At 46.8% G+C, this 25944-nt stretch overlaps 2 protein-coding genes across 3 annotated transcripts in view; both read left to right on the top strand.

Moving 5' to 3' along the window:
* The window catches only part of dbt (dihydrolipoamide branched chain transacylase E2), a 39659-nt gene extending 21938 nt beyond the window's left edge, over positions 1-17721 (top strand). Inside the window, exons 5-11 of the mRNA XM_039767294.1 lie at positions 27-154; positions 6481-6718; positions 8024-8190; positions 10065-10142; positions 12140-12331; positions 13430-13501; positions 17126-17721. Of these exons, the coding sequence (XP_039623228.1) occupies positions 27-154; positions 6481-6718; positions 8024-8190; positions 10065-10142; positions 12140-12331; positions 13430-13501; positions 17126-17293 (1043 nt within the window). The 3' untranslated portion in view covers positions 17294-17721. The remainder of the gene's footprint in view (positions 1-26; positions 155-6480; positions 6719-8023; positions 8191-10064; positions 10143-12139; positions 12332-13429; positions 13502-17125) is intronic.
* Positions 17722-19837: 2116 nt separating this feature from the next.
* LOC120537974 (tctex1 domain-containing protein 4) lies at positions 19838-24835 on the top strand. 2 transcript variants are annotated; one of them, XM_039767291.1, is made up of 2 exons: positions 19838-20412; positions 23528-24835. In XM_039767291.1, the coding sequence occupies exon 2, from the start codon at positions 23567-23569 to the stop codon at positions 24059-24061; it is 495 nt and encodes a 164-aa protein (XP_039623225.1). In that variant the 5' UTR covers positions 19838-20412; positions 23528-23566; the 3' UTR covers positions 24062-24835. The 2 variants fall into 2 exon arrangements, with proteins under 2 accessions (XP_039623225.1, XP_039623227.1); XM_039767293.1 differs by lacking the exon at positions 19838-20412 and adding an exon at positions 20429-21092.
* The last annotated feature ends 1109 nt before the right edge of the window (positions 24836-25944 follow it).

Here is a 25944-nt window from a genome sequence, read left to right as displayed (position 1 = left end):
CTTCATTTTCTGTCTTTTCCATGCAGATGGTATTTTGGAGGAGGATGTCGTTGAAACCCCTGCTGTTTCCCACGAGGAGCACACCCACCAAGAGATCAAGGGCCAGAAGACACTGGCAACCCCAGCGGTCAGACGTCTCGCCATGGAGAATAATGTAAGTACTGCGATCCCAGGCCATCCTCCCTCCCAGTCTCCCCCCTTTTTCCGTTCTGTGTACGAAGGTTGTAAACCTCCCGTGGCGTTGCTAGGCTGCTATCTTGGGAAGGATGTGTGACAGGCAGAGACGCTCCTCATTCCACAGCTGAAGTCAGAAAGAAATCCTTTTGTTTATGTTTATGTGAGCCAATTAATGGCATTTTCGGAGAAACGGCAAAGAATAAAACATTTCTTAGCTGGTTGCTGGAGTTGCCATGGTGGCTGCCAAGAGGCCTGTTGACCGTGAAATGGGTTCAGGATGCTGTTGACCTACATGGCTCAGCCTGGCAACAGTCATAAGAATGTGGGCTTGTTATTCACTTTTTCCCAGCAGCATCCTTGGGGTTGGAGGGGGTGTTGGGTTTGGTTTAAATGGAGGGTTTGCAATTTACTGGAATTAATGATTGTCCTGGGCAAAGGAGTGCACATTCTTTGTGTGATTATCTGCAAGGCCTCCTGGGCAGAGGACTCTGCTTATCACTTCAGGAGGTACAGGACAGTTAATGCACATTCCCCATAGAGGTCTGATAGATAGATCGATCGATCCCAAGGGGAAATTCACATAATCCAGCAGCAGTATACTGATACAAAGAAACAATATTAAATTAAATAGTAATAAAAATGCATGTAAAAGTAGACAATAACTTTAAATAATGTTAGCATTTACTCGCCCGGATGGAATTGAAGAGTCGCATAGTGTGGGGTCTCCGCAGTCTGTCGCTGAAGCTGCTCCTCTGTCTGGAGATGATCCTGTTCAGTGGATGCAGTGGATTCTCCATGATTGACAGGAGTTTGCTCAGCGCCCGTCGCTCTGCCACAGATGTTAAACTGTCCAACTTTACTCCTACAGTACAGCCTGCCTTCTTAACAAGTTTGTCCAGGTGTGTGGCATCTTTCATCTTTATGCTGTCTTCCCAGCACACTACCGCGTAGAAGAGGGCGCTCGCCACAACCGTCTGGTAGAACATCTGCAGTATCTTATTGCAGATGTTGAAGGACGCCAACCTTCTAATGAAGTATAGTCAGCTCTGTCCTCTCTCTTGCACAGAGCATCAGTATTGGCAGTCCAGTCCAGTTTATCATTCAGCTACACTCCCAGGTATTTATAGGTCTGCACCCTCTGCACAGTCACCTCTGATGATCACGGGGTCCATGACGGGCCTGGGCCTCCTAAAATCCACCACCAGCTCCTTGGTCTTGCTGGTGTTCAGGTGTTGGTGGTTTGAGTCGCACCATTTAACAAAGTCTTTGATTAGCTTCCTGTACTCCTCCTCCTGCCCACTCCTGATGCAGCCCACCATAGCAGTGTCATCAGTGAACTTTTGCACGTGGCAGGACTCCGAGTCGTATTGGAAGTCTGATGTATGTTGGCTGAACAGGACCGGAGAAAGTCCAGTCCCCTGCGGCGCCCCTGTGTTGCTGCCCACAATGTCAGACCTGCAGTTCCCAAGACACACATACTGAGGTCTGTCTGTAAGATAGTCCACGATCCATGGCACCAGGTGTGAGTCTACTCCCATCTCTGTCATCTTGTCTCTAAGGAGCAGAGGTTGGATGGTGTTGAAGGCGCTAGAGAAGTCCAGAAACATAATTCTTACAGCACCACTGCCTCTGTCCAAGTGGGAGAGGGATTGGTGTAGCATGTAGATGATGGCATCCTCGGCTCCCACCTTCTCCTGGTATGCGAACTGCAGAGGGTCGAGGGCGTGGCGGACCTGTGACCTCAGGTGGTGAAGCAGCAGCCGCAACATGGTCTTCATCAGATGTGACGTCAGAGCAACAGGCCGGAAGTCATTCAGCTCACCAGGACGTGGTACCTTTGGGACTGGGGTGATACAAGATGTTTTCCAAAGCCTTGGGACTCTCCCCTGTTCCAGGCTCAGGTTGAAGATTTACTGTAGAGGACTCCCCAGCTCCAGTGCACAGGCCTTCAGCAGTCGTGGCGATACTCCATCTGGACCCGCTGCTTTGCTCACATGGGCGGCTGTAATTGTGGGTGAGGATGTCTCACCTATGCTGGGATCAGCAGATGGATGGGTGGAGGATGCTGTACTCTGAGGTGAGAGTGGGTTAGGGTGATCAAACCTATTAAAGAAGATAAAGAAGATTAAAGATAAGCAGAGAATGTGAGCTCAGGCTCATATGACCTGCTGTAGAGGCGTCCATCTTGCAAATTGTACAAGAGCAGCAACCTTTCACCTGAACGTTCTGTCTAGGAGTAGACTGGCCGCCAGTTCGTATCACGTTAACAGCAGTTCTTGTGTTGAAGGGTGCAATGTGAGGTGCAGCTGAAGGAGTAAATTCACCCAAAGAAATGTTTTTTTGTTTTCCTTTTTTAACATATGTGGACATGCCCAGATTTGAACTTCACTCAAGCAGTATCTTTATATAAAGGTGATCTAGCAAACATAATGCCACATTTACATTGTGTAGTCCATTGTATAATTTAAATAAACATAAATGGTGATTCCACATGTGGAAAGCACAAGGGCTCGTTTATACTTCACGCTCAGTACGCGGACCCGCCCGTATCGTGGCTGCCACACGTTCCCAGCGTTCATTTGACGCGTCCTCTGAGCAGGTCCTCGGAAACGAACGCGACGCATGTGCAAGTTGCAGGACCAGCAAAATGTTGGGGGGGTGCAGTGTTCTAAAAGTTGGAGTGTGACGTCAGAGTCTCTGTTTATTATCTACAGTACATGTGACAGAAAGCCGCTATGCGGATCCTACAAGATCGATGTGCGCGCTTCGATGTTTCATGAATGGTTCAGTGTAGTGAAGCAAAATGCCGACATACAAAAACATTCGTGGTGCTTTCATATTCAAGTGTCACATATTCCCCATCGTAATGACACGATACGTTTTAAAAGGCTCACATACCATCTTTTGTGCCTTCCTCCCGACCTGACAGCAGCAATCGCCACACAGAACATGTTAAATGGCTGATGTTCCAACTCTCTGCACATTTAGAATCCTTAGATTTATACTTGACATGACATTCATGATGAAATGCGTTAAGGTGTGTATGTTACATTTTACAGATAAATCATTTCGTTTAAGTAATGAATGCTGTTAATAATTACACACGAGGGGGTGACATGGTAGCAGAGCGGTAGCACTGCTGTCTCGCCGGGAGTCCCGTCGCTGGTATTCCCTGCCTGGAGTTGACATGTTTTCCTACTTGGTTTCCTTCCAAAGATATGCAGATTTGGTGACACTAAAATGACGCCAGTGTGTATGTGAGTGCTTGTGTCCACCATGCGATGAGGTGATGCCCCATCCAAGGAGTGTTTCTGCCTCGTGCCCAATGCATGCTGGAATGGACACATCCCTGGATTGATGGATTTAATCATTAAACATCCTTTTTTCAGAGATATTGTGGTAAGGTGTCATCAGAATTTAATGGCTGTTCCAGGCAATTCACAACACAGCGAAGCTGAACCTGTTCTCACCTTGATGATATCTCGCACTGCCACCTGGTGGATTCCTCCAGATTTACGTTAAGTACGCTCTCAACTATAAACAGTAAAGCGCTGGAGCATGCGCCGCATCGCGTCACGTGAAGTATAAACCCGGCCTAAGTCCACCCCTCCCTTTATCAGTACCTCAAATACCACAACTTGATGTAGAATCGGGTGCAGATGACCAGAATATCATCACAGAGAACCTTCAATGAGCTCGTCTTATTTAAACCTCAGCCGTTAAGTTTGGGTTGAAGCGTGTATTATCATCATTCTGAGATCAAAGGAAGGTTCTAGATGCCTAGGAGTCTGGGAGGTCTCTAAACAACTGGAGATCAACCAGTCCGCTGTCAGCAAGATCATCTGCAAATGGAGAAGATTTCAAACCATGGCCACCTTGGCCAAACCAAACCCCCACACACAGTAAGTTTAGCCCAAGATGCAGAATGACGTCTCTTAAGAACCCCGGGATTTCATCATGGGACCTCCAGGTAGCTCTTGTCACTGGTGTTGTCAAAGTGCACGAGTCTGCCATTAGAAAGAGGCTGCACGAGTTAGATCTACATGGGAGGAAAGCAGAAATCACATCAGGACAAGCCTAAAGTCTGCCCATAAACACCCAGGCAAGGTCCAGGACCCCTGGAGCACTGTGCTCTGGAGAGAAAACATAAGACGGTTATTCGACCACAGTACCAGAAGACATGCCTGGTGAAAAGCAAAGACAACATTTGACCAGAAGAGCTGGATACCAGCTGTAAAGCTTGGTGGTGGAAATGTGCAGCTTTGCTGCATGAGGGCCTGGGCAGCACACCATGACAGAGTCCATTATGAATTCTTTATTGTACCAGAGGGCGTTTTAGGATAAATTGAGACCACCTGTCGGAAGATTTAAGCTCTTGCAGCATGAAAATAACCCTAAACATACCAGTCAATCCAACAAGAGCAGGAGAGAGGTTAGGACCCACCACATGACAAACCAACTCGGGACCCCAGATTATGACCCGAGTGCAGCCATGTGATGGGTGACACCTCAGCACCACACTAGTTCAGGTTTTTTATGGTGGCTGGAGTGCCATTTGTGCCAACACCCCCCAGGTTTTTCCCTGCAGGTTAGAGGGCTGACATGCAGATTAACGTCATACCCAGGACGGAGCAATTGCAGGTTATGGGTCTCGCTCAAGGGGCCCAATGGAGTAGAGTCACCTTTGGCATTTTACAGGATTCAAACCGGCAACCTTCCAATAGCCAGCACAGATCCCTAGCCTCGGGGCCACCAATCTGCCACCACACCTCTCCTTTATTCCAACAAGGAACAGTTGAAAGGAAAGACAAAATGGGGAGTTCTGGAAGGGCCAAGTCAAAGCCCGTGGCTGTGGGAGGATTTGACAGAGGATGTGTAAGCAGGACTTTCTCAAATTTCATCACACAGCTGAACAAAACTTGAGACGGTCATCGGGAAATGCTAATGTGACGGCTATTACAGCCAAAGGGGTACTTCACTTTTTGCACAGACTTGAATGGCAGTGTCATGCGTGCGGCCGAGGCTTATTGACGTGTGTGGGACGGTGAAGGCTAGCCCATCTGGTCCGGTCCCACAGCAGAGCTACTGTGGCACAGACTGCTGGAACACCTAATGCTGGCCGTGAGAGAAAAGTGTCACAACACCTGGTGCATCACGCAGCTTGCTGTGCTGGCGCAGACCGGTCAGTGTGCCCATGCTGACCCTTATCCACCTCCTGAACTGCCTATAATGGACGTGTGAACATCAGAAGTGAGCCAGGGAAGAATGGAAGAAGGTAGCATTCTTTTAGATCAAGTGGATGGCCAGGTGTGTGTGCGCCATTTACCTGGGTAAGAGATTACAACAGGATGTGCTGTTGGAAGAAGGTAAGCTGACAGAGGCAGTGTGATGCTCTGGGCAGTGTTCTGCAGGCACTCATGCTGATGTTACTTTGACACGTGCCACCTACCTACAGGTTACTGCAGACCACGTATGCCCCTTCATGATAATGCACTTGAGACACTCCAGAAAAAGTTAAGGAATGGTTTGAAGAACACGACAAAGAGTTCAGGGTGCTGATTTTGCTCCCAACTTCATCAGCATCTTTGGGATGCGCCGGAAGAACAAGTCCGATCCATGGAGACCCCACCTCACAAATGACAAAACCTAAAGGATCTGCTGCTAACGTCTCCGGGTTAGGACACCTTCAGAGGTCTTGTGGAGTCAATGCCTCAACGGGTTGGCACGAGGGGGACCTACACAATATTCGGCAGGTGCTTTTAATGTTGTGGCTATGGGGTTTGATTCTTGTGCTTTCAAACAGCACAATTTTACACAACACAAATTACCAGCATTTTGAATATATAATTCAATAAATATAATAATGTATTGTGCAGTTCATTCAAAGGTTTTTTTTTTTTAATCAATTCACTCAAATAGATATTTCAAAAATATCCATCCATTATCCAACCCACTATATGCTAACTACAGGGCCACGGGGGACTGCTGGAGCCAATCCCAGCCAACACAAGGGCGCAAGGCAGGAAACAAACCCCGGGCAGGGCGCCAGCCCACTGCAGGGCACACCAATCACACACTAGGGACAATTTAGAATCGCCAATGCACTTGACCTGCATGTCTTTGGACTGTGGGAGGAAACCCACGCAGACACAGGGAGGACCCGGGAAGCAAACCTGGGTCTCCTAACTGCGAGGCAGCAGAGCTACCCACTGCACCACCGTGCTGCCCTATTTGAAAAATATCAAATCAGTAAAGTGAAATCAAAATGGCCGCTCATGTGATCTTTTCTTATTTCCTTCACAGATTAAGCTGAGCGAAGTGGTCGGCAGTGGCAGGGATGGCCGCATCCTTAAAGAAGATATTCTCAACTACCTGTCGAAGCAGACGGGTGCCATTCTGCCCCCCACTCCTGAAATAGTGCCTCCACCACCCAGACCCACACCAGCTGCCCCACAGCCACACGACAAGGCTCCGTTGAAGCCCACTCCCGTTTCCGTAAAGCCCGTGTTTACAGGAAAGGACAGGACTGAGCCACTGAAAGGTAAGCTACGTGGCATGGTAACAGTATGCCGTAAATGGACCAGCGGCAGCACTTTGCCATATCGTTTCCTTATAGCATTACTTTATTCCGTTTCATTTTATTTTTTATTTTTAATAAATTTTCAAAAACCTCAAGTAAACTTTTTTCATGTTGTTATTATGGGGTGTTGTGTGTAGAATTCTGAGGAAAAAAATGAATTTAATCCATTTTGGAATAAGGCTGTAACACAACAAAATGTGGAAAAAGTGATGATGTGCTGTGAATACTTTCCGGATGCACTGTACCTATGGCACACATTGAGGACAAATATATACATTGACCATCCTTTACCTGAAATGACGTGACCACTGCATCCTGCCACTGGTTCTGAGGAGGAGTTTCCACTGGAATGCCCTCAGAAACAGGGCGATGGGCATTTTGCTGGAGAGCCAATTCTTCTGCAGGGGTTAGGTCTGGAATGCGTGGACCTCCACCTCTTTTTTTTCTTGTCTGCCACCTTATTAGCATTAAAATTAATGTTTTTTTTTATATTATATATGACTCTTTATGTCAACAATTCTTTAAATAGTTACATACTAATATTTACCAGTTTGAAGTATATTCTTGTACTTCACTTTAACCCGTTCCCATGTTCTCCTTGTGCTCAGGTTTGATCTGGAATTCTGACATTTGAAATAATAACTAATCAGACACATAGGAAATGCAACAGCGCACACTACTTACGCATTTAATTTGTCGGCCATCTTTTCTGGTTTGGGCTGCTTTTGCAGTGTTACCCCTTGTGCATGTTAAATTCTTCATAACCTTCGAGTAAATGGTCCTGTTCTGTTTGTGCGAAAAAAATGCACCCGTTCTTTTGTCATTTTGTTGCAGCCAATCACAGACTTGCTGATCATCTAGACTCGATATATACGGGCTTTTCAATCCGCGCACGCACGCATTCATCTCGGATGATTAGATCCAGCGAGACTAATCTACTACACAGCTGCGTTTGTAAAACCGACTTATCCCGGATGAGTTTCACCGGCATTAACTCATCCAAGATGAGGCACCTGATCTCGGATGATTTAAGTGACATACGGAAAATACCCCCTTGGACCACTGGCTATATTGTGGCTACAGGGTATTAGCAGACAGCGTACAGGGTTATTACACTGTAATTACAGTCTGTTCATGGACCTCTCTTAGAGCCGACCCGTTATACTCGTCATTGTGCAACGGTGTACCACTAAGTGTCATTTACTGAGGAGTCTGGCCAAGTCTTGACGTGTGCCACCTTTTGATCTCGGTTTTACTCACTTCTAGGTTTCCAGAAGGCAATGGTGAAAACGATGACTGCTGCCCTAAAGATACCCCACTTTGGTTACTGCGATGAGGTGGACCTGACCAGGCTTGTTCAGCTGCGCCAGGAACTAAAGTCATTGTCGGAGTCCCGGGGTGTCAAGCTCTCCTACATGCCCTTCTTCATAAAGGTACCACCTGTTCTTCCTGCTTTGGCATTCCATTCTCCTCTCCAGAGAGTCTGGGCTGAGACTTACAAGCACTAGAGAAGCGGAGAAAGTCGGCTAATGTTCTACCCCTCAGCTTCAGGTAGCTTGTTTGACAAGACTTGCTTTGTGAATCCCAGGCTGTTGCCCGCCCTCTTTAGTGCCACTAATCTGCTTGTATTGGCACAGAGTGAAGACGAGTGAGCATTGTGGCTGGTGAATTCTTCTCTTTATCAGAGAGATCACTTTCAGGATTATCTGAGGTTCAGACGTCATGGAAGAACACAACGTTGGGGTAGACCGATGGTTTGACCTTTGACGTGTTTCATCAGTGGCCCACCGTGCGAATGTAGAAACGCACAAACATAGAAATGGTCAGCCGGGCGCTAAAAGGGCTGCTGGTCTGCTTGACAAGTTGTTCTTCAACTGGGATTTTAGGATGTCCCTTTTTCTTTTGTCATTTTTAATGTGGCATGTTTTTATGCTGTTGTCCCGATTTCTTTATGTACCACATTCCATGTCTTTTTTTTTTTTGCTTGCCAGGTTGTTTTTTGTTCTCCCTTTTATATTTTTTTTATTCCTAATTTTCTTATATCCTGAAGGTATCTCCATATATGTAAAATCCAACGTCTGTCTGTCTGTCTGCGTTGCATGAGAGAACTACTTAACGGATTTAGATCACGTTTTGTTTTCTAGAATTTGCTGGAACATTCCGGTTGATTTTGCGACTTCTCTCATCGCGCGGAGTATCAGAGTTCGCTTGCAGTTCTGATTTATTTGCATGAGAGACCCACAGCGGGCTGAGGGGCAGGGACCTCCTCACTCACGTGCCAGCCTCAGAGCGTATCTTACATCCGCTTAGCTAGCAAACGAGAGAACTACTTAACGGATTTAGATCACGTTTTTTTTTTTTTCTAGAATTTGCTGGAACACTCCGGTTGATTTTGCGACTTCTCTCATTGCACTAAGAATCACAGTTTGTTTGCAGGAGTGGTGTATTCACACTAATCCGAGAGACGCGCTGCGGGCCGAGGACGTCAGGCGAGGGGATTCGGTCAACCGCTGCGTGTTGGTGTGCACCTCGCCTCCACTTAGCTAGCGATACCTTTTTGTGTATTGAATTTTTAAAGTTTGTCCTGTTTCACTTCTACGCGGGCAGAGCTGTGGGGAGCAGCTAGTAATAAAATATAGAAACACGCAATGTAACAACCGTATACCGTATATACTCACGTATGAGTTGGGTTTTGAAACCCGAAAAATCGATCATAAAATCAGACCCCGACTTATACAGCTGTTCAAAAATGCAACACCTAAATGTTATTTATTAGTTTATTTATTTATTTACATCTTCTTTCCTTCTCCAATCTCGCATCGAATTTTGTTGCCAGCACAGTTACCAGCATCATATTTTTTTTTGATCGAACACTCCATCGTAGATAAGGGATGCTCTTACGATAAAGGTGTGTGATACAAAAAAAACCAAATCAGTGCAAACATCGCTTTGGAATAGTTTGGGTATTACTGTGTGGTCACGTAGGCACAATACATAGAAAACAAAGGCCGTGTGCCCCGTGGTTACTCCCTCAGGTGGGCGTTAGCATATCGTAATCTCTTGGACCAATAGCAGGAGTTTTCCACATTCGACTTATACAACCGACATTATAAAATACCAGAAATTTTACGGTCAAATCAAGCTTATCCACGAGTATATACGGAAATAAGCAGAAATGAAATCTGTTGTACAAGAAAGAATTTTTAAGCAAGTTAGGTGTAAAGGTGTAACCCTGATGACATACTGAACATCGACTGAGCTTCGCTGCGGCCTTCTCTCCATAATGTGAGCTCTTTGATCTTTGCAGGCCGCCTCCCTGGGTTTGCTGCACTTCCCGATTCTGAATGCTTCAGTGGATGAAAGCTGCCAGAACATCACTTACAAGGTGGGTTTGGTCAGTCAGTCAGTTTACTGCCTCTGCAGTTTTTCACTGTAAGTCAGACTTGTCCACACTGGGCACCAAGTGGTGTGGAAGGTGCCCGGTGTTGAGAGTTCTAAGCAATACAGTGCTACTTAAATGATGCCCATATTTAACAGGCTAGTGAGATTTAGGCCCTTTTTGGTTCTTTATGTCGCCTTATACAATTTCTCGTAGTTTTCGTATACCCCTTGGGGTCTGAGCGCAGGTACCTCTGGTCACGACCATAATTCACTCCAAAACTCGAATGTAATTTCCCCATAAGATTGTATGTAAATATAATTAATCCATTCCAGACCGTACAAACTATATGTAAATATATTTTTTTAAGATTTTTGAGACCAAAAACAGTTAATTATACCATAGAATGCACAGTGTAATAGTAAACTAAATGAAAACATTAAATAACTCTGAGAAAACGAACCTTGCAAGAGTCTGTGCTAGACCCTTACGAACCGCTCGTTTTAAGTGCAGGGAAAAAAAATTTAAGTTTAAAAAATCCGTAATTTCTACAAAAACTAACCCTAAACAACATGAGTTGAGTTCTGGCGGAGAAAATGGGAAATCATTGGCGCGTACAAACCAGAAGGGAAACTGGCCGCCAGTGTTTTTGTTTGCCACCAGAGCGTGTGGTGGTGAACAGATGCGCAATTTTGGCAAACTTTTTGATCGTAACCCGATTTGTACGTGTTCGGAAACGTTTGTGACCAGAGGTTCTACTGTATTGTGTGACGTCTCAATATTTAGTCAAGGTTTCGTTAATGGTGCTGTCCGGCAGAAGGCGCAGACTCCATGAACTGACCAGATTCAGTGCGGAGAAATGCACGATGGAAAGCAGATGTGTTTAAAGTGCGGCAGCAACGACGAGAAGAGCAGACAATCGAGGCTCAAATAATGTATTAAAGATTCATTCAGCACACGGGCCACATCGGGTTCAGTGGAAATGTGACAGCGACGAACCCAGCAGTTAGCCAAAGTGCCCTCGGTAGTTGAGCTTTTAACTTCCCCGGGTGCCACTTGGAGCACACAGGAGTTTGGAGGGTGGAAGGATACCGAGGGCACCAATTCAGAAGTCGTTGGGTTGAGCGGACCCGCAGTTGTGGGGTTGTCTGTTGCTTTTTAGAACGTCTTTTGTAAAGCACACCAGGCGGTGTTTATCTAGGAGCTTCACCACCCGCTGCTAGACATTTTCTCAAAACAAAGAACTTCCTCAGCGAGTCAAAGAAAGATTATTTTTTCTCACAGACTGATAAAGCTGAATGGTCAAAACAAAAAGCAAAAAGGTTTAAAAAATTGATGAGCAGGTAATCTAGTAATAGTCATAACATTTAGAGGTAGAATATATAGTGCCTTACAAAAGTATTCAATCTCTTTGAAAGTCCATCACCATTCTCCAAATTCCATACACATCCATCAATCCATCCATTATCCAGCTCCCTATATCCTAACTACAGAGTCACGGGGTCTGCTGGAGCCAATCCCAGACAACACAGGGCGCAAGGCAGGAAACAAATCCCAGGCAGGGCACACACACACACCAAGCACACACACGGGACAATTTAGAATCGCCAGTGCACCCAACCTGCATGTCTTTGGACTGTGGGACGCAGGGAGGACCCCGGAAGCGAACCCGGGTCTCCTAACTGCGAGGCAGCGGCGCTACCCACTGCGCCACCGTGCCGCCATTCTGTACACACATTCCTCCAAATGATTATTTTTACTGCCAACCTAAGTGTTCCAACAGTTTATTTTTATAAACAAAGTAAATAAGCTGTAAAAAGAATGTTTCTAAAAATTAAAAACTAAAAATAAATGAAAAACGAAGTTTGCTTAACGGCCACATTTTTCGAGGAACGTTTGCTTGCCGCTAAGGTGGATGTGTTTCTTGATTTGGGGATTCTGTACTCCACCCTGGCTGCCCTCCTCTTTCTGCTTTGCTCCTAACACCCTTATCTTTCGCGCAGGCATCACACAACATTGGCCTGGCAATGGACACGCAGCAGGGGCTCATCGTACCGAATGTGAAGAACGTCCAGCTCTTAAGCGTCTTTGACATTGCAGCAGAACTGAACCGCCTTCAAGCTTTAGGAGCCAGTGGACAGCTGGGGACGAATGACTTGACTGGAGGGACGTTCACCGTGTCCAACATCGGATCTGTAAGAAGCCCATGACGGAGCTCGCGTTAAATAAATTTGCAGAAGCAGGAATCATTTATTGACAGTAGGCATGGGTAGATGGCACCCTGCGGAGGTACAACTGGTGATTAGACTAGAAGTAGCAGTGCCAACCTCGAGGGGTGTGGGGTATATGAGGGAAAGAAACGTCCACAAGGTAAAGTGACAGCAGAGAGTCTGATGGCTCTACAGCCTCAAATTTGTGCCCGGTGATGCGTGACCCTGGGGGACAGGAGTGGAACCTCATTTTTTTTATTTTTTTATTTTTATAGTGAGCATTATATTATAAAGTACTTTTTATGTTGTAAAGTACTTTTAATAGTGAATGCTGAGAAAGGCAAGGTCGGAGTGGTGGCTCTGAGGCTAGGGATCTGCACTGGCAATCGGAAGGTTGCCGGTCCGAATCCCGTAAATGCCAATAGGGACTCTGCTCTGTTGGGCTCTTAACCTGCAATTGCTGAGCGCATTGAGTAGTGAGAAAAGCGCCATATAAATGCAAACAATTGTTATTATTGTATGGAAGTAACATTTAAAACCATCCCGGGCTGATTTGGCCATATAGTACAAATGCGTCTGTACCCAAATTGTAACGTTTAGCAGGGCATGTGACCCACATGATGGGTGGATTTTGAAGCGGCAAAGGTGAGGACAGAATGGGGTCGTCGACGGTTATGTCAGCTCACTGGGGGACATCACAGTTTGGTAATTAGGGGTCTGGCAGGCCAGTGGGGATCACAGACAGTACTAACCCAGGGTTAAGAGCGCAGTCATCTGATTTAGATTGGGGTCACGTAAACCGCCTTGCATTTTTGACGACCGTTAATTTGGTTTCTTGAGATTTTCTGCTGCGGCATCTTCACAGATAGATAGATAGATAGATGGATACTTTATTAATCCCAAGGGGAAATTCACAAAGACGAAGGTGCGGCTGGGAAAAAGACCCTATGCTCTCCCTCCCAGTTAACGTCTGGCATGGAGAGGACAGCTGCCCTACTCACCCATCACTGAAACGAAATATCAACTGCATTTGAATTAAGCAAAGCCCTTCTCTGATTTTGCTCTTTTCTTGTCTAATCCTAGATTGGCGGGACTTACGCTAAGGCAGTGATTCTGCCCCCTGAGGTGGCGATTGGAGCACTTGGAAAAATTCAGGTTTGTGGCACAGCCAGTGGCAGCTGAAGTAAAATGTTACCGTCGAATTGTAAATGTCAGTCCTGCAGCCTGGTGCTGCCAGACTTGAGGTAGCTTCAGAATGGAAGGGAGTCTGTAAGTCGCATAAGGATGAAGAGTCTAATGGAGGAGGAGGAGCAGCAGCTAGGAGGGAGGGTCATGGCAGTAAGTATGACCTCTTTAAAGGTGACAAAGTGAAGGTCACTCCTTTGTGGTGGGATTCTTGTCCCATGTTATGCTGCTGTCCGCAGACTGGGTGGCAGAGATTGACCAATAATGGCTTTGTCAGCGGGTATTATCCGTGACTCAGTGTTGCCCTCATGTGAACAGAATAATGCAGCACGACTCCCACATTCAGTTCATAGTTCCAGTCCTGGCAGTGCCGAGCTTAAGGTGGGAAACATTGCTGAACGATGTGTCAATATGTCCCTGGATGCAGTCCTGCACGCACACTCACACTGGATCCGATTCAGAATCGCCAAGCAGAGCAGCGCCCACACAGACATGGCCAGAATGTGTGTCAGAAACAACCAAGCGTAGGATCTGAACTTGGGATCCTGGATCAGTGAGGCAGTGCCACCCACCCACAGCCCACACCATGACGTCCGGTAAAATAAGATAGGGATGGGGGGCACAAGTCTGCATTTCTTCATTGTTTAAGTCAACCTTCAACTTTGAAAAGAAATGGTAATGGCGTCAGCGTGTCCCCCTTCACTTTTAACACATCTTTGGTGTACTGGACCATGCAGGAACTGTTGGGGGGCATGCACTGGTACAGCGTGTTGCCGCACCCACTACACGTCAAAACAACTCGGGATCCCGGTTGGCAGCCCCCCCAGGCAGACCAGTCCAGTCCTGCCCTCTGGAAATGACCCTCTATCTGCCGCTGCCCGGTGTTATGTGGGCGACCCCTTGGCCTGGTCCAGCCACTCGGGCGGATCTTACGAGCTGATCACCCTCGGGGAAAACACGCCACATGGCTGTAGGAACTGCGATGGCTATGAAATATTGTGCTAAACGCGGGAGTGTTTGGAGGACCAGTGTGGGTGTCCTCCCTCTTCCACATCCCATGCACCTTTGGTTAGATGGCGACTCTAAACTGGTCGTGCAAGTCTGATTGTGCCAGACTGATGCCCATTCAGTGTTTGTTCCTGCTTTGTGCCCACTGCCTTCAGAGAGGGCTCTGAGTTATGGAGGAATATCCATCCATCCATTATCCAACCCGCTATACCCTAACTACAGGATCATGGGGGTCTGCTGGAGCCAATCCCGGCCAACATAATGCACAAGGCAGGAAACAAACACCGGGCAAGGCGCCAGCCCACTGCAGTTATGGAATTAAATAAAAATGCAGATAGACACTGGCATTGTGGAATGTAACAATAAAAGTTAAATGTCTTTGTTGCTTATCTCTTTAGTGTTTGTTTAATTATCTCCTTCAGTGGCGCCACACACAACGTAAAATACGACATTATCAGCCCTCAAACTTGAGAGGGCGGGCTCTAGCTAGTGCTGCGTTTTGATTGGTGAATCGTCAGTGAAGTGCTTAAGAGGCGCTTACTGAACCACAGGCCTCAACAGGATAAAGCAAAGCACCTGCTTTAATGATTGTGTGGATACAAGTGCAAGAAAAAGTTGACCAGAATTCTAGCGAGTGCTGCGTTTTGATTGGTCAATCGTTGGTCGTGTGAACGTAAACTTCCGGCCTCCACGTTTACTGCAGACTCCTACGAGGGTGATGAATTAAAGTCACCTCTTCAGGTAATAATTCTGGTCGACTTCTTTTTGCTCTCGTATTCTCCCCGGATGCCCAGAGTTTTTAAAAGGCGCTTTGCTTTATCTTGTTGAGGGTCCTGTGGTTCAATAACCAATTCTTGAGCACTTTACCGACAATTCACCAATCGAAAGCCAGCACTCACTAGAGCCCGCCCTCTCCACTTTGACAGGTAAAACCGCCGCTTATTTCAGTGCACATTTCATCTTACATCTATGGAGGAACATTTTGACAAAATTAAATACTGCAGACAAATCTACCACTAAACGTGACAACAAACAAAAGGTGAAGTTTAATTATAATTAAATGTTTCATGATTACTGGATTCATTTAATTATTTCTTCATATATTTCAGCAACATGAAATGCGCAATAAAATGAAAACTGTCATTGTCACCTGTCAAAGTAGAGAGGGTGGGGACTAGCGGTTCCTGTGTTTTGATTGGTCAGAAGAGTGAGCGCATGTAAGTCTTCAGCCATTAAGCACTGCATTTACAGGCAGACCTGTCAGACGCAGACTTCTGAGAGGATGATGATGATGGAGCTTCGTAGACACTTTGTGCACAAATTCTGGCCAACTCATGGTGACACTGATGCCCAATGTCCAGGCCTGCCGCCAGAAATATTTGGGCCCCTGACAACTGGGTACGTGTGAGCCCCTCTGCCTTCCACCGGGTCCCCACATGCCAAAACCTTCAAATACGTATACAAAATGATCGAAATGTCCCCTTTGACAAGCGTGCTTTACACGACACGAGCATGATATCTACTGGCGTGGAACGTGCGGCTATTAAAACACGCACTTGTATTGTTGTAAGCTAAATGATTTAACTTTTCTATTACATGTAACTTGTAATAAATGTCCGAATATATATCTACGCGCACAACATCGGCATAAAAAGAAATCAAGCATGAAGGGGCCCCCTTCCGTTAGGGCCCCGGACCAGAGTCCCGTTTGGTGTCTGTCCCCCCGGCAGCAGGCCTACACTGTCACAACTCCGAATGGGCGCTTGGCACACCTTGGAAATCCCGTGGCTCATGGGAAAGTGCAAAGTTGTGACGGTGAGTGTCCTGTCTTACCTATGATTCGCCAATCAGAAGCCAGCACTCGCTAGAGCCCACCCTCGCGACTTTGACGGGTGATGAGAACCGTTTTCATCTCAAGTGGCTTTTCATGTTGCGTGTGGTGCCACCAAAGTAAATGAAGAAACAAATAAGTAAAATTGGTCTACCACCTGTGTGGGTATGGGCGGGTGCACCCAGTGCATGCTGGGAAAGGCTCCCTGCTCAGAATAAGTGGGTTTAAAAGAATGACAGACAAAGATGAAAGCCATAAAAATGTACATTTCATGACACATTTAAGCTCATATAATTTTCATTTATTTGTTTATTGTCACATTCTACAACACATTTATTTGTGCATGTGGTATCTCTGAAACAAATACATGATGAAATAATTAAAAACAAAGATGTAAGCAACAAAAACCTATTTAGTGACATATCTAATTATTTAAGGTCACTTATTATTTAGTTATTTTTTTATTTGATCACTTTATTTTTTTTCCTCCTTTGTGTGATTTGGACTCTGAATTCAATGTAATCGTAGTTAAGCCCAAGTCCGACTCGGAGTGACATTTAATGACTATATTTGACGTTTAACAGTTTCTATGTGTATTTATGTATTTAGTTTCATGTCAAATATCCGTTCTGCCCTCCCGTGATGCTAAATTAGGGTTGAGGGGGTTTGAGGATCTCGTGTTCGATTCTAGAGGGGGTGCAGCAGTCGACCTGCTCCAGTGGCACGGTGAGGTAGCCTTTCTGTTTCTCCCACAGGTTCTCCCGAGATTCAACGAGAGAGGCGACGTCGTGAAAGCCCACCTGATGAACGTGAGCTGGTCAGCCGACCACAGGATCATCGACGGAGCCACAATGTCCCGCTTCTCCAATCTGTGGAAGTCGTACTTGGAGAACCCTGCCGCCATGCTCATGGACCTGAAGTGAAGGCTGCCATCCATCCCTTCGCCCCTGGAGGTTTGCTCAGCAGGCGTCTGATTGTTTTTCTTGTCCTTTTTGTGTTTTTTTGTTTTGTCTCCTTCCACTGGGATTCTTGAACGGTGGCCCATCAAGACGTGTGCCTGTTGACGATAACACTTTTCATTCTGGTAGCGCCAGACTAGAGCACAAGTGAGGACGTGATGCCAGCCCTGGACTAGAAGTGCCGGGATCTCAGATGCACAATCCTCGTTAGCCTCTCGGTTATTTATTTGGAGTTGGACATGAGGGAATTGTATTGTTGATGGTTGGACAGAGAACAAGGGGAACAAAAATAAAATAAAACCGCATACACAATATTGTGCAGTGAGTGACCGAGAAAACTGCTGTCTTCATTTAATCTGAGCTCTCAATAAACTAACTGAGTTAAGGACTCGCGCCTGCTTCTGTTTCTCTTCATGTCCACTCCGTGTGTCTCACTGGTGACCAAGTTGCACACACTGATCCTTTAGTTCATTTTGGGAGGACCTTTATAAAAGTATCCTGCATATATATGTCCACTATGAACTCAGTATGTTATTTACAGAGTGTTTGTTTTCTTTTGTTTTTAATTTTATTACTTTTTTTTATTATTTATTTGATTATTTTGTAACTTCCTTGGTGTGATTTGGACTTGTATGGAATTCTATGTAATTATAGTTAAGCCCCAGTCAGACTCGGGGTGACATGTAATGATCCACCTCACAGCATAAAGCCCAAATAACTCATGGGACACAACTCTGCTGCCCTCTAGTGGAGAAAATCGCATTGTGTTGCACAAAAATCATTAATACTTCTATGCTTTGCCACTCTGAAGTAACTCGTCAATATTCATGAGTGGGGTGGGGCTTTCAAACAAAACATCTTGTAAATGAGACGCAGTAAAGCAAGTTCTACAATAAACTGAACCATTAGCTGAATCGAGCGATAGGGATGACAATGTGTTTTCAGACTTTCACACAAATGATAATAATAATAATTCTTTGCATTTATATAGCGCTTTCCTCACTACTCAGAGTGCTCAGCAATTACAGGTTAAGGGCCCAACAGAGCTGAGTCCCTATTGGCATTTTATGGGATTCGAACCGGCAACCTTCCGAGTGCCACTGCAGACCCCTAGCATCTGAGCCACCACTCGGCCTGTAAGATAGGGAAACTGATCCTCCCACAGTCCAAAGACATGTAGGCTAGGTGCATTGGCGATTCTAAATTGTCCCGTGGGTGTGTGTGCCCTGCGGTGGGCTGGCGCTCTGCCTGGAGTTTGTTTCCTGTCTTGTACCCTGTGTTGGCTGTGATTGGCTCCACCAGACCCCATGACCCTGTAGTTAGGATATAACGGGTTGGATAATGGAGGGATGGATAGGGAAACTAATACATACAACACTGTACGACCGTATCACCATGAAAAAGTTCATGTAGCTTCTTGGCTAGGAGGAACAAAAAAAGACATTTGCCACTTAATCACTGTTCACAATTCAGCAGCTGCTGTTCTTGTCGGTGGAATGTGAAAGTCACCAAGTCTTAACACAAGGGGCATGCTGATCAGGCACTGACAGTCTAAGTCACTGTCTCTCGTGTGCCAGCCACAGGAAATATGGAAGAAAAGTGTGGAAATGAATGTGTTATGCATTACATTTTTGTCACTCCAACAGGTAGGTGGGGTATCACAAACATTTGTAGTAATGCATTTTTTTTTTTTTTACCATAAATGTTTGTGATGCGCCATCTGTTAGAATGGAAAATGCAATGCATCCTACATGTACTACATTCCAATAAATAGTGCACTGCAAATGTTAATCTTGAGGTCTATACTGGTTAGTTAGATGGGTAGCACAACTATCCATCCATCCATCCATCCATTTTCTAACCCGCTGAATCCGAATACAGGGTCACGGGGGTCTGCTGGAGCCAATCCCAGCCAACACAGAGCACAAGGCAGGAACCAACCCTGGGCAGGGTGCCAACCCACCGCAGGACACACACAAACACACCAAGCACATACTAGGGCCAATTTAGAATCGCCAATCCACCTAACCTGCATGTCTTTGGATTGTGGGAGGAAACCGGAGCGCCTGGAGGAAACCCACGCAGACACGGGGAGAACATGCAAACTCCACGCAGGGAGGACCTGGGAAGTGAACCTGGGTCTCCTAACTGCGAGGCAGCAGCGCTACCACTGCGCCACCGTGCCGCCGTAGCACAACTAGTATGCTAATAATTCTTTGTGCTGGATTTTTGTCAACCATTCTGAGGAGATGTGCAAGAACAAATGACATTGTACTGACCACTTCTACACGCTGACCCACTGCAGGCCCTTGTGCATACATCGCTTTTTTGGTTACTAACTCTCCCCTCGCACATTTTTCATGTGATCATTGGTGTGTGGTGGGCGAGAGTTAGTAGTGTGATCAACTGATTGGACAGTTAGGTGTATAGAGGATGCAGCTTGGACCAATCACGTCGTGTCTCTGTCTCTCTCTCTCACTCCAGCGCTCACTCTTTTTATAGTTTATGGTTTGACAGCGCTACATAGACAGTGAGTATGGCAGGTTTGTCCTATTAATCCCAAGGGCCAGTTCATCTCAGCAGGTACTGCAACTCCATTTGGCTCTGCCTTTCCTTTTTTTTTTTTTTCCACCTGACTTCACTGCCAATACCCCGACGCTTATCCTTCCAGGCCTCGCCTTGTCTTTCATAATTTAGTTTCACCCCAGCATGACATTTGAAAGTCTTTCTACTGCAATTTGTTACTGCGGTAAAGAGGAATGCAGGGTATTCTTTAGATCTTTCTTACGTGTCATTATCGGATTACTTTGAAGCGTTCCGCCATTCTGTCGGGGAAAAGCGCGCCCGCAGGCGTCCAACTCCCGGACAAGTGGGCCAAAAATGCGCATCGCGCATGCGCGACGTCTGATCCGCCGCCAACAGGCTGTTATGCTAATGAGTGCGTCTCAATTCTACCCGCCTCGCCGCTCATTGGCTGTCCCGGTGTTCGGAGAGAGCGCGTCACTCGCCAGGCTGCCGAGGGAGGGCGCGGAGAGCTGGGCGCGATTCGTGACTCGGAGGAGCAGAGACACGCGAGCGAGCAGGTGAGGCGCCGGTGTTTGGTGGTCTTTAAACTTGAGCGGGTGGGAATGGGCGATGACAGGACAGGACAAGACTGGGCATGGGTGGCACATCACAGACCAGCTCGTTGTGCAATGAGTTGGTGTGCTAAGCTGTTGCTCGGTTCTTTATAACCTGGATAGCGTGTGTGTTATACCTGCCAAACACATCGTCGATCTCGTAAATAAATGATTGAATTCGCCTCTCCCGCTCTCCGTTGCTTTGCATTTTGTAGTCGGTGCACTTTTTGTTCGTTTAGTTTGCGTGCGGACGCCGCCAGTCCTTAATTCCGTCATTGTGCCCACAGGGAGTGGTGCCACACATCATCTCCTGGAATAGGTAGCCATATTACCAGGTGGCACCAGAGGACTGTTTTTTTTTTTTTTCTTTTCTTTTCTTCTCGCACGTTTGTCTGACGCGTTTCGTGTGCATTGCGCACATGGCGAGTGCGTGACAGAAGTTGCAGAGTTTGCAGCCTGTCGATTAAGATTACTGTACGTGTGAAAAGAATCGGAAAATTAATTAAAGTGCACGCCAGGGAGTAACAGAAAAACGCGCTCTCTGAAAGCCAAACGCAGACGAGAGCAGAGAGCACCGAGCCGGGCGAACTCCTGCAGGTACACCGGGCTGACAAAACGAAGGAGGAAAGAAACACTCACGAAAGGTACCCGATGTAATCATTTATACTCCTAGCTTTGATATTACAGGTTGTGTCACATTATTCCATTCACGATTCAGTTAGATACACTGTGTTAATCTCGGGGAAAATTAGACGAACAAGGCAGCAGATGCATAAAAAAAAAACAAGGATACAGACTTGTAGGACAAATAATACAGCCAATCAATCATCCATCCATTATCCAACCCGCTATATCCTAACTACAGGGTCACGGGGGTCTCTGCCGGAGCCAATACCAGACAACACAGGGCGCAAGGCAGGAAACAAACCCTGGGCAGGGCGCCTGCCCACTGCAGGACACCCACACACTAGGGACAATTTAGAGTGGCCAATCCACCTAACCTGCATGTCTTTGGACTGTGGGAGGAAACCCACGCAGACACAGAGAGAACATGGAAACTCCATGCAGGGAGGACCCGAGAAGCGAACCCAGGTCTCCTAACTGCGAGGTGGCAGCGCTAGCCAATTGATCGATAAGGTATATTATGCAGAAATTGAAATTAAAGAATACCAGTATTTAGTATTGGGCAAAGGGAGAATGCATTAAATTGCCTGATAGCAGTGGACAGAAAAGACCCCCATGGGCCTTTCTTGGCACACCTTGGCTGAATGAGCCTTTTGACTAAAAATGCTCCAAGACAGCACCTCCTGGAGGGGGATGGTGGTGATATTTCATGATGGCATCCAATTTTGCCACCATCCTCTTTTCCACAGCAGCTTCCAGGGTGTCCAGGGTTCACCCCGTGATGGAGGAGGTCTTTCTTATAAATTTGTTCAGGCGTTGTGCTTCTTTTGAGCTCAGGTTGCTTCCCCAGGAAACCGCAGCACAGAACAATATTAAGGCAAAGAACCAGGCCTGGACTGGATGCCCATCAGTCAAAGGTCACGCTCGTTCAATAAAAGGTGTTTACGTGCCACAGAAACTTTGGCTGGGCTACTTGTGTGTGTTTTGTTCCCACTGCACAACAGGAACTGTAACCTTTTATATGAAATGAAGAAGTGCAAAGTGTGGCCCGTTCAGATCTTAATGCAGTCCCTGTGCTTGAACCTGTGGACGTGCGTGGAAAAATGTACGTGTTGGAGCAGACACGCCATGCAGTAAACAGTTTTGTCTCCCTTTTTTCTGGCAGTTTTTCGGGTTGTATAGTGAGGGTTAATCATTGAGCATCGCGCAAGGAATCTTTTCTAACGGTAACTCCTCCATGAGACCAAAGAACATCTACAATTTTGTCCAAGTTTGTGAATGTAGGTGACATCAATTTTCATGAGTTCTTCCAGCACCAAATTCTCCAGTTCAGCCCAGATTGCTCGGATGGCTCCACTGGCATTTCAATCGTTCCTCCAAATAGTCTCACAGATTTTCTATGAGATTTAAATCTGAGGATTTTGCAGGCCAGTCCAGATACGAGAAGGCTTTCGAATGTCCTTCCTGCCAAACGCACAGAATGCCAGCTCTGTGCCAGTTGTGCTCATGGAGGACTGGCGTAGCCATTCTGTGTTCATTCTGGAGATGAAGTGCAGAAAGTAACTGTTTGTCCCAACACTGCTTTTGCACAAGCAGACGGTTTGTAAGTAATCAACAAAAGTTGGAACACATGTAGGAACTATTTGCTGTCACACTGTGTGACACATGGTGTCGGCCCCCCGTCTCTGAGTACCGCCGCTTTGGTGACAATCATTTGTATGCCACTGCTGGAAGACCCGCTGCAGGACTGTGCGGTTTGACGCACCTGCAAAGTGGGCAACATCCTGTTTGCTATGCCCTTTGGCCTGGCTGAGCGCCATCACCCCTTTCTGCCAACCATTTTGCCATTTTTCACAAAGAGAAGCCAACACACGTGGCCCAGCACAGCAGTTTGTAGAACAGTATTCATACTGGGGTGCCCTCTGTGGGTGTCTGAGGTGGGCATTACCTCTTATATGGGTGCTCACTCGTTTGTTTTTGTTCAGTGAGCTTATCTATATGTACTGTACTGTATATCTATATATGTATGTGTATGTATATCTATAGCTATGCGTGTCAAAAGTAATCGGTAACTTTTACAATTTCCTGTTGGTGTTTGATGCCAATGCAAAATTGTGATTTTTAGCGGTTTTAAACAACTTTGGATGAGCCACCCTTGAAACAAACACCTTAATAACGTCACTAATGTCCGCTGGGTGGGCTGAGCTGCAGCAGTCACTGTGTTCATCCTTCCATCCATCCTGCTGCCCCACGACCCGCCATTGCCCCCCTTTTTAGGTAATCCACTGCAGGGAAAGACAGAAACCAACCCTCAAGGGATACCACGCCACCCAGGATGTTAATTTTCATTTATATATATATATATATAATGAGGACATCACTGGTAGGACCCGGATGATGACATCATCTTTAAATTTTTTTTTTGTTGTTGTTTTTTCCTTCTTTTGCTTACAAGTCTGCCAGCGGCGCCCATCACGAAGTTACACAGTCCACCATGCAGCGTCCCAGCCCACCAGTGAGGCAGCCGAAGACCCGCCAGACTCTGACAGGAACTGCAGCGAGGAGACCCCAGGACGTCAAACGAAGGCACGTCGGCGGACACCGCAAGCAGCGGGACAGGGGCGCCGAGGTAGGCGCGGGTGGAGCGGGACACCTGCCGCCGGCCGAGCGGCGCTTCTCAGCTGAGCGGACCCGGGCGGCGGTGATGCCGCTCCTGGAAGAGCGTCTCCGGGGGGTCGAGTACGAGGCTGACGGCTGTTCCGCGCTGGCTCTGGAGCTTGCTGAGCGGATCAAAACGGCGGTGCGGGCTCTCTACCACGAGCGCTATAAGATCGTGTGCTTTGTGGTGCTGGGCTCGGTGCCGCGGGCGGAGGTGCGCTGCTGCAGCCGAGGCATGTGGAGCGGGGCGGCCGATGGCTTCGTCGAGTGCGCCTTTCAGAATGGCTCTCTGTATGCGCTGTGTGTAGTGTACGCAGTTTACCACGAGTAGGCGCTGAGACGGACCCCTAGGTAGAGGTGAGCTGACCAGTGGATATTCTGGGGGGTTTGGGGTTTAACTGACCAGTAGGGCAGGCCGGACAGGGGCACAGCTCCCTTGCTGGTCATCTCTGTATCCGTCACTGCAAGTAGACTCGGCCCTTGTGCCTGTGCAGGTAGACTCCATAGTTAGTTGTGGAGCCCACAGGGGTCTCACACGGTTAGCCACAGCATTTGTAGTTAGAACAGCGCACATCCACGCATGGTGCAGGGGTCTGGTGATTAGGGCAGCCTGGGCACGCATTTAATGGCCACTGCGCTGCGGTCACCACGCGCTTAGAGAGCCACAAGCAGCCCAGAGGTCCGTGTCACGGGCAGCAGAGCTAAATCTGTGCTAATGTATCTCTAGAGGAAAGCCAAGAGATGTTAAGGCACAGCTCATATAGCGCCTTGACTTGAGGTGAAAAATGTCAACAAACATAACTGGCACAAGTGGCAGGAATCGTCAAAAGGTGGCATCATCGACTTGTCCTTGGAATACGATCGTTGGGAATTTGCAAACGTTTTGGGAGGCTCCAGAAGTTCACACCTGAATTCAGTTTTGGACATCTGGGATGGGGTATGTGGAACGCCAGCTCTGGACGATTTTGTAATCCACTTATTCAATTTGTGGGAAATGAATACATTTCTAGAATCATTGATGGCTCTTGAAACGAAGCACGGCATAAAAAGTGGCAAATTCCTGCGCATTTACCAAACTGTTGGTTTTGATAAAGCAGTTGAGTGGTGGGGGTTGCACTGAACCCGGGCCGCCGTTGTCTGCAGCTGGACTGAGAGGCCGCTGGCTGTCTTTTCTGCTTCATTCTGCTCAGAGTACTTAAAACAATAAAGCTAAAAATAAAAACCCAAAGTGACGCCTCTGATTTGTGTTCTTCACTCTCAAAGCTTCGCTGGTAGGCTGTTAATGCCCTCTGCTGGCCACAGTGCCGCACTACACCAAGCCTGCACAGTGCTAACCGCTTCATTGAAACAGGAGCAGTTCCTCGCCCTCTGCTGGCCATTCTGCTGTATTACAACACGTGAGCCCTTTCCTAGACTGTTGCACTGCAGTTGTGCGCAGCCCTTCACCTGAAAGTCGCGTGGTGTTAGTGACGTCACAGCACTTCCCTGGTAGCCCGTTAATGCTAAACACTTCATTATTACTCATCTGTCTGACGCGTTTAGCTAAAACAACTTACAACTTTTGAGACTTTTTTTTTCCAGTTGGAGCACAGAAAGGTGAAGTGATTTGCTCAGGGTCATACAGTGTCAGTGGCAGGATTTGAACCCACAGCTGCAGGGACTGTAGGCCAAATCTTTAACTAGTATGCCATATTGCCTATACCATAGATATGAAAGGCACTATATAAAGTAGGGATGATTATATTTCCTTTTCTAGTTGGAACACAGGCAGGGGAAGTCATTTATTTGTAGCCAGACAGTGTCAGTAGCCGGATTTAAACCCACAATCTCAGGGTCTATATATACTGTATATATGAAAGGCACTATATAATAGATGGAATGTGGGATGTGAAAGGCAAAACATTAATAATAGATGGTTACATTTCCCTTTTTTTTTCCAATTGGAGCACAGGCAGATGAAGTGGCTTGCTCTGAGTCACACAGTGTCCTAGTAGTAGTGGCCTTAATTACTATGCTGCATTGCCTACACCATAGATAGACATGAAAGGCACTGTATAAATTATAGACAGTACATTTCTTTTTCCAGTTGGAGCACAGGCGGGTGAAGTGACTTCCTCGAAGGCCACACAGTGGGATTTGAACCTACCTGTGTGCCAGGTACCCTGTCAGTGTCTTCTGGGCCCTGTGCTCCACCCTAAGTGTGCATTTACCGCC

This window comes from Polypterus senegalus, chromosome 10 (assembly GCF_016835505.1).
Source record: "Polypterus senegalus isolate Bchr_013 chromosome 10, ASM1683550v1, whole genome shotgun sequence".
NCBI classification, from domain to species: domain Eukaryota; kingdom Metazoa; phylum Chordata; class Cladistia; order Polypteriformes; family Polypteridae; genus Polypterus; species Polypterus senegalus.
The sequence above is the reverse complement of the archived record's forward strand: the minus strand, read 5'-3'. Positions and strand labels throughout refer to the sequence as shown.